General features: G+C 39.3%; 1 protein-coding gene across 7 annotated transcripts in view; it reads left to right on the plus strand.

Moving 5' to 3' along the window:
* HERC1 (HECT and RLD domain containing E3 ubiquitin protein ligase family member 1) overlaps positions 1-12,858 on the plus strand; it is a 410,083-nt gene that overhangs the window by 12,840 nt on the left and 384,385 nt on the right. For all 7 annotated transcript variants that reach the window (XM_029575639.1, XM_029575640.1, XM_029575646.1 and 4 more), the window contains exon 2: positions 11,773-12,725. In XM_029575639.1, coding sequence (XP_029431499.1) covers positions 11,799-12,725 — 927 coding nt within the window. In that variant the 5' untranslated portion in view covers positions 11,773-11,798. The remainder of the gene's footprint in view (positions 1-11,772; positions 12,726-12,858) is intronic.

Consider the following 12,858-nt stretch of genomic DNA (forward strand, 5'->3'; position numbering starts at 1 on the left):
GCCCAGACCATGACCAATTAATTGTCCAAAGTGAGGTAGTGTCATGGGGTGTGAGCCTTTGTCTGTGGTGAGATTGGCGCTACCCTGCTGATGACCCAGCGGGGCTCTTGCCAACAGGAGGCAAACTTGCTCAGTTAGGGAATAGATCAAGCTTCACCTATACCAGCCACTTCTCCTGCAGGTTGAACCCTTGGGTTCAGAGGCCGGCAGGACTTAGGTGAAGGGTCTTGTAGAGAGTGAACAGGTGAAGTCAGGCTAAAGTAAGAGCTTAAATCCCCAGCCAGCTCTGATGTCATCAAGAGCTGATACTGCAACTTTCCTTCTGCGGGGCCTTCATACCACAGCAGGGTGCTCGTGCCTAAGGCAGCCCGCTGAGATGGGAGCAATGATGGTGTTGGAAGGCAGGTGTCCCTGGGTGAGTATAGGCTGGCCGTGGGCATGGAGACCATGGTCTTCCAAGCCCCCCCATCCAAGCTCCACATGCCTTTAGGTTTCAGCTTATAGGGAAAGAGTTGATGAAACTCCTTGGTGATTTGGGAAGCTTGGATGTTGGATGCAGGTTTGCAAGTGTTTTCTTCTGGACCAAGTCCTTTCCAAGATATAAGGTAAACATAGGTTGCCTCTGATTATCTTAGAGTTCAGGATGTCTCACACCTCATGCTTGGTGATCTCTTCAGAAGCCCCCTCAATAGGTTTAGGGATGGACTGTGATGACCATGATTAAGAGTAAGGATTTAAGCAATGCTACGAGAAAGATGTTGTGGATTTTGAGTGTGGAAGGTAGTTTAGTTTAGTTTGGTAACAGACTGATCCCATCTGGTGAATAATGGGGAACAACCCGGTAAATCATGGTGCAAATTTCATGGAGGGCATCTTCAGGTGAAGATTATGAGTGTCGAAGTGCTGGTTGGCATCTCTTGACTGCCTATTTTTGGTATTTTTCTGCAGCTGAGATAAGGAGTTGACAAGTCCTTTGCCATAATTCTCCAAGGTTTTGACTCTTAGCATTGGCTCTAGAGCATGGCACTGCCAGAGATACAGGAAGAGGAATATGGGGGTGTCTGCCATACGCGATTTTGAAGGGCAAGGAGCCTGCAGATTCTCCACTGTGATTATTATGGCGCAGTTCTGCCCAAGGTAGCAGGGAAGTCCAATCGTCCTGCCATATATTCCCATAAACCCATAGGAAAATCTTGAATTTGATTGGTCTGTTCTGTTTGGCAATTGGTCTATGGATGGTAAGCCGATGAGACATTCAACGAAACCCTGAATTTCTGGCAAAGGTTTATCAAGAATTGTGGTGTGAACTGGACCCCATGATCTGAGAGTATATGGTCAGGTATGCCATGGAGTCGAAAGATGTGTTGAAAGAAAAGACAGGCTAAAACTGTTGCAGAGGGAAGCCGTGAGAGGGCACGAGGTGGGCCATTTTTAAGAAATGGTCCATCATGATCCAGATGACAGTGCAGTTGGAGCATGGAAGATCCATAATAAAATCTATCGCTATGTGGGACCAAGGTTCCTTGGGGACTGGCAAAGACTGAAATAGTCCCCACAGGTGTGCATGTGGTAGTTTATTGGCAGCACAGTTGGGACAAAACACCACTTATTGCCAGACATCTTGTTTGATTTGGGGCCATCAATAGAGGCAAGAGAGCAGTTCTAGGGTTTTTATGTGTGCCCAATGAAGAATTTTCTCTCAAAGATATTTAGGGACAACAGTCTACCCAGGAGGCATGGTAATAGTTACTGCTGCAAAATATTTTGCAGGATCGATAATTTGCTGAGGTTGATTCTGCATATCGCCTACTTCAAAGAAGTGTGAGAGGGCATCCGCATGTGGATTCTACTTTTGAATAAGAATTATGTGGTGCTAAATAACAATCTTTCCTTGAGATGCAACACTCTCCACATGTCTAGTAACTGTAGCTCTTTTAACAAAAAACACACCCCCTTGCCCATAATGCCCCCTCTTTCTTTCCTGGGAGGTTTAACATCCAGCATTGGATCATTAACCAAATCAAAATCTCCTTCCAGTATAACTGTATGGACGGCATATTGATCAACAATGGAGATCAGCTTTGAAAAGAGAGAATGAGAATAAACATTAGGGACATAGATGTTTCCTAGCAACTGTTTCTTATGGAACAAGGTCCCAGAAACAAAAACATATTTCCCGTCCATATCTGATGTAGTCTTAGCAATAGAAAAGAGCATATTTTTATAAAATAAAAACTTCCCGCTGCCTTAGAATAAGAGGAGTAAACACATTTACCCACCCAATTCCTTTTAAATTTATGTTCAGCAGCAGATGAAATGGGTTTCCTGTTTAAAAAAAACTTTGAGTGATCCTTCTTAAATTGAAAAATCTTGTTTTTCTTAAGAGGAGAATGAGCTCTATCTACATCCTTTTCTGTTGGAAAGGAAACTGTAGAAGTAGGGGTCATGACACAAAACTCCAGGGGGCCCCTTTTGGAACCATCATCAGGAAATATTTCTTCATGGAGAGGTTGGTAGATGCTGAAATACCTTCCAGACAAGGTGGTGAGAATGAAAACAGTAAACAAATTCAAAGGGGCATAGGATAAATGCTGTGGCTCCCTAAAGGCTAGAGGCTGGAAATGAAAGGGTACATGGGCCCATCAGACTGAATGCCCCATATTCAGGTGCTATTTGTTTGTAGAATCCACAGAAAACAATGCATTAAAGAAAAAAAATGGCCATACAAAAGAAAAATGTCCATTCAAATTACCCAGCCTCTCATAAATTGTAGAATATTGATGAAAATTGTACTAAAGTGGAGCTTCGTTCAAATTATACAGTCCAGCAATGTAGGGCTTTATTACAGCAAAATTCCAGTCTGAAAAGAAAAGACCTTTTTATATGGAGTCTGGATAACTTTGCTCTTGCTCATTGTATTGTTGAATGGTTTTCTCTTCAGTAAAAACTTAAGATTTTTGCAAAATTCAGTATGCATACTATTACCACTTTGGGTCTAGTGTCACTTTTTCGAGGGCCAAGCTGATGAACATCTCCACAACTATAGGCTCCGAAACCTAGGAGAGGCCCAACAATTCGGGTAGGCTTACCTAAACATATTGCAACAGCTCATGTTCTGTCGCTCATTCTTGTAAACCCACTATCCTGATATTATTTCTATGGGCTTTATTTTCTTGATCTTCAAGTTGGTCTTGTAATGCAATGTTTTCTTTTTTTTTAATCTTCTATTTAAATGACAACTTGATTAGAAAATAATTCCTGTGCCATTATCATGTGATCCAAATCAGAAATTTTTTCCATCTGTGTTTCCATTTTATCTAATTTTGTCCAAAAATTGTAATTTTCTCAGTCAGTCTTAAACAGCAGAGACATTTCTGGAGATTTCTTGTACTTAGTCTTCTTTAAGAGTTGTAAGAGATTGATTGCGTGATGCAGCCAGCTTGCCTTCCTGAAGTTTGGGTTTTTTTCTCTGGGAGTACAGGTAATTTTTGTTGACATAGCCAAGTTTGCATTCATTGGGTTGGGGTATGTCAACATGCAGAAAAGCATGTTGAAATAACTTGAGAGAGTAATTGTAAAGAAATATTGCAGGCCTTAGAGCTCTCACTGGCCCAACTTCTCAGCTCTGCATCTCAACCAAAAGTCTCTCTCCTCTTCTTATTGGTCCCTTGACAAAAAGCAGTCTGAGACTCACTCTTCCTGTGGGGTTTTCAGTTAGAAAAAGGCTACAAGGTCCTAGAAGCAATGTTCTTTCACCTCTATTTCCAATCTGCTACTATTCTCTACTTTTCACTAGTAGCCACAAGAACTTCTTCAGTTGCTGTAATCTTTGATTACTGGGCTTCCAGAAACTATTAACAGCTGAACCAGGCCACTGTCTGTATAGCTGTTCTTTTATTTAACTTTTTATTTATGAATTTCAAATTTAACACAAAGCACTGAACTTAGCGTACCGCAACAAATTGGGATAATACAAGTAAATACAATAGAAATTTAAAACAAAAAAATTAACCAAAACACCTATAATCATCATCAAAAGAAACACTAGGGAGGAAGGAAAAAAATGGGAGTATATAAGATACATAAAAACAAGAAGCATGTGACAAGCCTCCTTTATTTATAGATATAGAATTTTCTTGTGAATATATATGGGTGCTAGAGATGCTATAACTCTACAAGTGTCCAAAAAAGATTTTGTTTTCTCAGGAGCAAAGAAAATGTAGCAAATTATTTAAGTTTTACAATGAACTTTACAAATCACATGCTCTGGCTGACTTTCAGGTCACAGACTCTGTCAAGGCTCATCAAGTAAGAGCCATCTCAGTTGAAGACATTTGCAAAGTTGCATGTTGGTCATCAATTCACACCTTCACATCCCACTACTGTCTGGACACTCTCTCCAGAAGCGACAGTAACTTTGGACAAGCAGTTTTGTGCAGCCTGTTCACCCATTAGTACATTCTCTATGGGGAATCCAGGTTGATTTTTCTTTCAGTGCTTCACCAAGCAAACCTCAGCTTGGGACTTCCTACTTCATTACTAATTTAGCCCTGCTTGTTGATGGAGAAAGCAAGTTTGCTTGCTGTAAATGGGGTTCTCTGTAGACAGCAGGATCAATTAGCCAAGCTTAAAACCCACCTCATTGGAGAGCTAACTACCTAGCTAAAGCAAAGCTCTCCGGTTGACTTAGGGGCTTATGAGGCAGCATATGCTTTGGGAACTCCTGCACATGCTTGGTAGTGAAACGTCACTGAGCTAGAGAGATGGGTCTGTTTGGTACCATTGGATGATGTCATCTACATGTCATGATTAATTCATCCTACAGTCTATGGAGAACTGTGTTTTATGGTAAACAGATTTGCTGTTGGATTACTTGTCATAAAATTTATTTTAATTATGTAAAATGCTTTTAATTAAGGGATTGTCTCATTTTCAACGGTGTGCTGTGAGGAAACTGCAATTAGCTGCAGTCGTACAAAAATTATACAGATCAGGTAAAATCACAAGTATAGCGTTATCTACAAGCAACTGTGCAGGTTTTGGTCAAATTATAAACTGAGACTAACAGGAAAGACAAAGTGACTGCAAAATGTTTTGGGTTTTTTTGTTGCTTAATTTTATGTAATTTGTAATGTGTAATCTGAGAGAGGCCTAGCAAAGCCATTGTGTTGCATGTTATCCCATGGAAATTGCTGTGCACTTTATTTATAGTTACATCAAGGCTTCTGTTTTGAATGCTGCATGCAGACTGTTTCTTTGAGATTTAGCTTTCACAAGCTTCTTGTCCTCTGCTGTCATGGTGACTATTTTTGTTTCTCTATAGAAAAATACATTATGCTGTTCTATTTTCATTTCTTGTTTTGAAATTTTAAAACTCTTTAACATTTAAAATTAGGCTGATCTGGTGGTTCACTTAGTGGCACTGTGCACTGCCATGTTGAAGGATCTGATTGCCATGGCTAGGGATGCTGCAGAGGCAGTGTTCACAGCCCTTGGGGGGAGGGAATGTCAGCATTTGTTCAGTGGCGACACCTAGAGGTCAGGCTTAGGATCTGTGTCTTCTGAAAAGATTGCAGTTCATAGGCCCTGACTAATAACAGCAATAGTTATGAGGGAGTTGTAAAAACAGAGAAACCCCTTGGGTAGTTTAAATGAAGGCCTGTGCCTCTGTGGCTCAGAGGAAGCTTGAAGTCCAAAGGGGCAGGAAGAAACAGTGGGGCAAAGCTTTCCAAACCCTCCCAATGTTTAGAGTCTTGTTCCTGTGCCTTGTGCTATTGTGCACTATCCTGTATATGAAGAAAGTTGAAAGTAAACAAGTTTAAACAGGGAGCATGGTAAAATGGATGCATGAACTTGTTTCTGAGAAAACAACTAAATCCAGCCTGAACTTTTTATTTTTGGCTAGAAGACTAAGTTAATACTTCAGTTAATGTGTATTATTATGTCACATAGTACTTTGTTTGACCTAAGAAGTGGGTTACTTTAGCATTATGTGCATGCATTACCTAGTAGCCACAGCATATAATTACTTCACAGTTTGAAATTGGAAAGGCGTGACCATCGGGGTTGTCTGCCATGTCATGGTTTCAACCCCATGAGCAAGAATAGATGTACAGTGCATTCAGAATTTATTCAGATCCCTTCACTTTTTCCATATTTTGTTACGTTACAGCCTTATTCTAAAATGGATAATATGCATTTTTTTCCCTACTTAATCTACACACAATACCCCATAATGACAAAGTGACGAATGGAACTTTTAGGTCTCAATGCTAACTGATTTTTGGCGTAAAACAAACACAGCACATCACCCTGCTAACTCCATCCCCTACAGTAAAGCAGGGAAGTGGCAGTATTATATTATGGGGATGCTTTGCAGTAATGGGGGCAGGGCGGCTTATGAAGATTGTGGGTTAAAATTGATGATGCAAAGTACAGAGAGATTCTGGAGGAAAACTTGTTCCAATCTGCCATAGATCTAGGACTGGGGAGAAGATTCACCTTCAGCAGGACGATGATCCTAAAAAGTAAAAGCAATAATGGCATGACTCAGCATAAAGAATGTGAATGTCAAATAACCTAGTCAAAGCTCACACCTGAATTAAATAGAAAATCTGTGGCAACCCACAGATGATCCCCAGCCATCTTGAAAGAATTTGAGCTCTTTGGCCAAGAAGATTGGGCAAAAACTGCACCATCTTGCTGTGCAAAGTCAGTAGGCACATCCTAAACAACCCATGGCTATTAATTCTGCAAAAGGGGCTTCCATCAATTATTTGAGTCAAAAGGTGTGAAGACTTAAGCAATCAAGGCTACTTTTGTTAATTACCGTACTTTTGAAATGTTTCAATAATTGTTCTTTCACGATGAAAGTTGTTGTGCAGATCAGTGAAATGAACTCCTACTTTAATGTATTTTTATTTATTTACTTTTAGCAGAATGTGAAAAATGTAAAAAGGTGTAAATATTTTTACAAGACACAGTACTTTGCATTTGCTTTTTAGGTGTAAAGTATACACAAGGATTTTAAAATGTAAATGCATTTTCCTGTTCCTACTCTAACTCTTCCCTTTTTCGGCAAGGGCAAAAGCATGTGTACTTTTATATTGAAGGGACAATGTTTCAAAGAGTCCCATCCAACCACACTGTTGTGTTAAGGACCAGTCAGCATGTTCAGTAGATATCTACCTGAGATCTTTGCCTTGTTTTGCAGTACATGTAATTTATCTGACTGTAGTATCTTTTTTTACTGTGAATTGTATTGGTCTACAGTTTGTTTTTTATATTAGAGATTATATTATGAGATTTAAAAACTAAGTTTGATGACTGGACTTTTGAAGAAGAACAGTACATTTTGACTTTCCTGTACCATAGACTTTAACTTGATTTTTTATTCATTCCAGCCTTGCCTTATGTGAAAGTGTGCAGAAAACATCATAGAGCTTAGTGTAAACCCTTTGGGCTACTTTCTGCTTTTTAGTCTTCAGGGAGAGGTGATTACATGGAGATCTTGTTTGGGTATTGGCAATGACATCTCATAAGAACATAAAAAATTGCCATACTGGGTGAGACCAAAGGTCCATCAAGCCCCCGCATCCTGTTTCCAACAGTGGCTAATGCAGACTGGCAAGTACCTAAACACTAAGTAGATCCCATACTACTGATGCCAGTAAGTCACTTGATTTAATAGAAGTTAATGGACTTCTCCAAGAACTTATCCAAACCTTTTTTAACCCAGCTACACTAGCTGCACTAACCACATCCTCTGGCAACAAATTCCAGAGCTTAATTGTGCATTGAGTGAAAAAGAATTTTCTCTGATTCTTCCATTTGCTTGTTTTAATAATGACTTTCTTGTTAGACTGCATCAGAAGATTTGGTATGTAGTAATTTAAAGTCTGAAGAAAGCATAAAACAGGTTGTGGCCAGCTGTGGTCCTCAAGAACTTTTAAGGATGTCCACAATGAATATGTATGAGAGAGATTTACATTCACTGCTTCCATTATATGCAAATATGTCTCATGCATATACATTGTGAGTATCTGAGAAATGGGCCTGTTTGTGGCTCTTGAGGACCGAAGTTAGCCAACCCTGGCACAAGACATAATCTAATGCTTTATTGCTCTAAATCTTATTAAAACATGTACTTGTTTATAATATCTTTTTTTTTTTTCTCTCCAAAATTACATGTTCCAAAATAATTTAACATAGTATTGTCGGCAGAAAAAGTCCATTCAGTCTGCCCAGCAAGTTTCTTGTGGTAGTAACTGTTGCTCCGTGCAGGTTACCCCCATGCTTTGTGTTAAGAATAGTAATACTTACAATCAAAACCAAGCAATTGTCAAGTCTATAACAAAATTACTGCTAGCAACATGGTGAGCAACCTTCCTGATAATTGACAATGCTACTTGAACGTGTTTTGCTTTTAGAAGTTGGCTATAGAAGCATTCCTGTACTTTATCTCTAGTGTTAGTGTATCAGTACCCCAGACTGTAAAAGATGGGGCCCAGCGTTGGCTGTCTTCAGAATCCTGTATCCCTTCCCCCTCCCCTGTCAGAGGAGAGCAGTGTGTGTATGTGTGTGGGAGGGGAGATATTCTACAGGTATCTGTAATATAACAGGCTCATTTTTGTATTGCCATAAAAATCATATTCTTGCTATGTATTTTTTTAAATTCTGTTTCAGAACACTTAAATTTGATTAAATATTTTTGGAGTGAATTTGCTGCAAATTGTCAAAATTCACCTCTCAAAATCAATTTCTTTGAAACTGTACTGGTTTGGGATTATACTATTATTCATTAAATCTCAAATAAAAGAGAAGAACATCATACCCAGTTGCAGGATCCAAGTCAGCAAGGATTTACCAGAGCGAGATCCTGTCAAAAAAATCTGATTACTTTCTTTGGATAACTAGGGGATTAGATCAGGAGTGTGCGCTGAAAATGGTATACTTGGATTTAAGCAACGCTTCTGACACAGTCCTGTGTAGGAGGTTCATAAATAGACTGAGTAGGCTAGGGGTAGGCTAGGTTAACAGTTTCAGAAACGGAAAATATCATAATGCCTCTGTATCGCTCCATGGTGAGACCGCACCTTGAATACTGTGTACAATTCTGGTCGCCGCATCTCAAAAAAGATATAATTGCGATGGAGAAGGTACAGAGAAGGGCTACCAAAATGATAAGGGGAATGGAACAGCTCCCCTATGAGGAAAGACAAGAGGTTAGGACTTTAAGCATGGAGAAGACGGCTGAGGGGGGATATGATAGAGATGTTTAAAATCATGAGAGGTCTAGAACGGGTAGATGTGAATCGGTTATTTACTCTTTCGGATAGTAGAAAGACTAGGGGGCACTCCATGAAGTTAGCATGGAGCACATTTAAAACTAATCAGGATGCTGGGCTTGATGGACCCTTGGTCTGACCCAGTATGGCATTTTCTTATGTTCTTATGCTCTGAGGAAAGAAGAATGGCAATGAACTCCCTCTAGGATTAGACCTGGGGCTGGTTCTGGTCAATATTTTTGTGAGTGACATTGCAGAAGGGTTAGCAGGAAAAATGAGTCATTTGTAGATTATTCTAAGTTCTGCAATAAATTGGATACCCATAAGTAGTAAAAAAGAATGAGTATTCTAAAAGAGCTTGAGAAATGATCTATTGTTTGGCAGCTAAATTTCAGTGCAGAATTGTGTATTTGGGATGCAGAATTCCTAGGGAGAATATGGGGTGAGGGATGAGATACTGATATGTGGTATAAGAAGAGAGGCCTTAGAGTGGTAACATCTCATGGATCTCAAGATAGTAAAACAGAGTAACACAGTGGTGGTTAGAGCCAGTATAATGTTGATGTGCATAGGAAGTACAGTAAACAAGGTGATACAGGTCGTTAGTAAAATCCTATCTGGGATTATAATGGCCGGGGAATGATTAAGGCCACTAGTTGGCGTTATATCTCTTTGTAATTCCTAAGCACACACAAATGGAAATATCTATACATTGTACTTTGCTGATTTTCACATTTATTGTCAGTGTAAATTGAATATATATAGTCTGACTATTAAAAAATTGCAGTGCACATAAGAATAATATATAATGTAAATAAGGAAAAATACAAATGTAATAGAAGATACAAGAAAGTATATGCATAGAATAAGTAAACCAAAAACCAGAGGGGGGGGGAAAATATATATATTTTTATTTATTTACAATACAATTCTAAATCTGCTTATGTCCCTGAGATCGTCCCATGAATCTTGGCAGTGAAGCAGTCTGTCACCCTAGGACACAGCGTTGGAGCATGACATGTCATTGAACATCGTGCATTACTGCCAGTACTGAGGTATTGGTCTTGCAGTGCGACTTATATAGAATATCTTGTTCTTTGTCTGACTTTCCCTGCCAATAGTCTGCCACTAATCACACTGTGCACTTTTTTCTTTCTCTTGCATTCCAATCCTAAGACAAAAGGGTCCTGCCAGATATTGGCTCAAAAAGGTCTGCGGAATGTGACCTATAGGTAACTTAGTAATGCAGGTTTCCTGAGGGCTTCACAGATTCACCACTAGCACAAAAATTCTCTTTGATTCATTTTCCAGCTCTGTTTGGTACAAAGTGTCTTGAATATATTTTTTTCATTTGAAATTAGTATGAGAATTTCTGTTTGCTGAATATGGAATTACCTTTTATGTGTGCATAATTTTGAGACTGGGATGATGAGTAGTTTTTATTATGGGGTCAACAGCAGTGCAGTTTGTAGTAGATTTCCTCCATTCCTGCCCCCAATACAGCAACTAAAATCTCATCTCCAGGTGGTTGTCCCTCAGATCCTCCAAGTGACCTGTCTGCTGTGTTGTAGGTCCTATGAGTCCTAGGTGTCATTCATTGCATGGGCTCTAATGATGTCTGTTGTCATTAGTTTGTAGCTTTAATTATACCCTTGTAAAGAGAAGCTGCTAGTAAAAATCCAGTAGTCTTCTTTTACATTACATTTTGAATTATTATGATTAGCAATTACATACATGTAATTCATGAATAACTTGTAATGTTTAGACATTCCTAGGTAGCTCTGCTCTTTATGTATGCATGATATGTATAGATGGAAGGAAGTACCTGGAAAGGTGTTTCTGTTGAGAGGTTTTGAGAGGAAGAATTAAAATGTAAGATGAGCATATGAAAGACCTCAAGTCTCTGAATAACAGAGAGGTCCTACAGTACACTGAGAAGGGAGCCAAGAATGCTGAGATGCCTGGCATCACGGTAATGACACAGATCAAATATTCCTGGAAACTAGTGAGGACAAAAATAGTAATCAGTGGGGGTATGGAAATACAGGTATATGGCAACAGAGGGAATTTGGATCTGTACCAGACCCGGCATAGGTTCTGGTGTTGTTTTTTTGTACTTCATGCAATTTAATTGTGTACTTCCTTTCAAATTATTATTATGTTCTGCCCCATTTTGTTCCTGTGGGTTTAATTGATGATTTGTTTTCTTTATGTATTGTTTTGTTGTTTTCTATCTTTATGTATGTTTTTTATTATCCACTAAGATTTGTGGATCAGCAAAATACAAATTGCTTAAATAAAATAACATTTTAACAGGTTAACACTAAATAGATTTTTCTTGAAGCTAATCAGTGGATTTGGGAAGTTGGGAAAATATATTCACTAGTGTAATTATGCATGTGTATATTTTTACTACTTTGCACTCATTGACATACAGCAAGAATGCATAGGGTACTCTTATCTATACCATTTTCTTCTGTTTTAGGACTAATGGCAATAGGTTGAACAGACATGGCTACTATGGTCCCTCCAGTGAAGCTAAAATGGCTTGAGCACCTAAACAGCTCATGGATCACAGAAGACAGCGAATCCATTGCAACGAGAGAGGGCGTCTCTGTTTTGTATTCTAAGTTGGTCAGCAATAAGGAAGTAGTGCCCTTGCCGCAACAGGTTCTGTGCCTCAAAGGTCCACAGTTACCAGATTTTGAGCGAGAATCCCTGTCAAGTGATGAGCAGGACCACTACTTGGATGCCCTGCTTAGCAGCCAGCTGGCACTGGCCAAGATGGTATGCTCAGACTCCCCATTTGCGGGAGCACTTCGAAAGAGATTGCTAGTATTACAACGTGTCTTTTATGCACTTTCTAATAAATATCATGACAAGGGCAAAGTAAAGCAGCAGCAGCATTCTCCTGAAAGCAGTTCTGGATCAACAGATGTGCATTCCATCAGCGAACGACCTAGATCAAGTACCGATGCCCTTATAGAAATGGGAGTTCGGACTGGACTAAGCTTGTTATTTGCACTACTGAGACAAAGTTGGATGATGCCTGCTTCAGGACCTGGACTCAGTCTTTGTAATGATGTTATCCACACAGCAATAGAAGTTGTGAGCTCCTTGCCACCTTTATCTCTAGCAAATGAAAGCAAGATCCCACCAATGGGACTGGACTGCTTATCACAAGTGACTACATTTCTTAAAGGCGTGACCGTTCCAAATTCTGGGGCTGACACTTTAGGCCGTCGATTAGCTTCAGAGCTACTTCTGGGATTAGCAGCTCAGCGTGGATCTCTGAGGTATCTTCTGGAATGGATCGAGATGGCTCTAGCTGCATCAGCAGTCAATACAATGGAGAAAAACAAATTGCTTCCGAGTCCAGATGGGATGATAAGCTTCGAATGCTTTATGAACATCTTAATCCAAATGAGAAGATCATTGGTATGTAGCCACAATAAGTATGTTTTGAAATAATGAAACTGAAATTGAAAGGAATATATTCATGATGAAAATGTTTTTAAGCATGTTTGAGCTAGACAGAATTAAATTTACATTAATTGTAACAATAATACTT

The sequence above is a fragment of the Rhinatrema bivittatum genome, chromosome 13 (genome assembly GCF_901001135.1).
Source record: "Rhinatrema bivittatum chromosome 13, aRhiBiv1.1, whole genome shotgun sequence".
Taxonomy (NCBI): Eukaryota; Metazoa; Chordata; class Amphibia; order Gymnophiona; family Rhinatrematidae; genus Rhinatrema; species Rhinatrema bivittatum.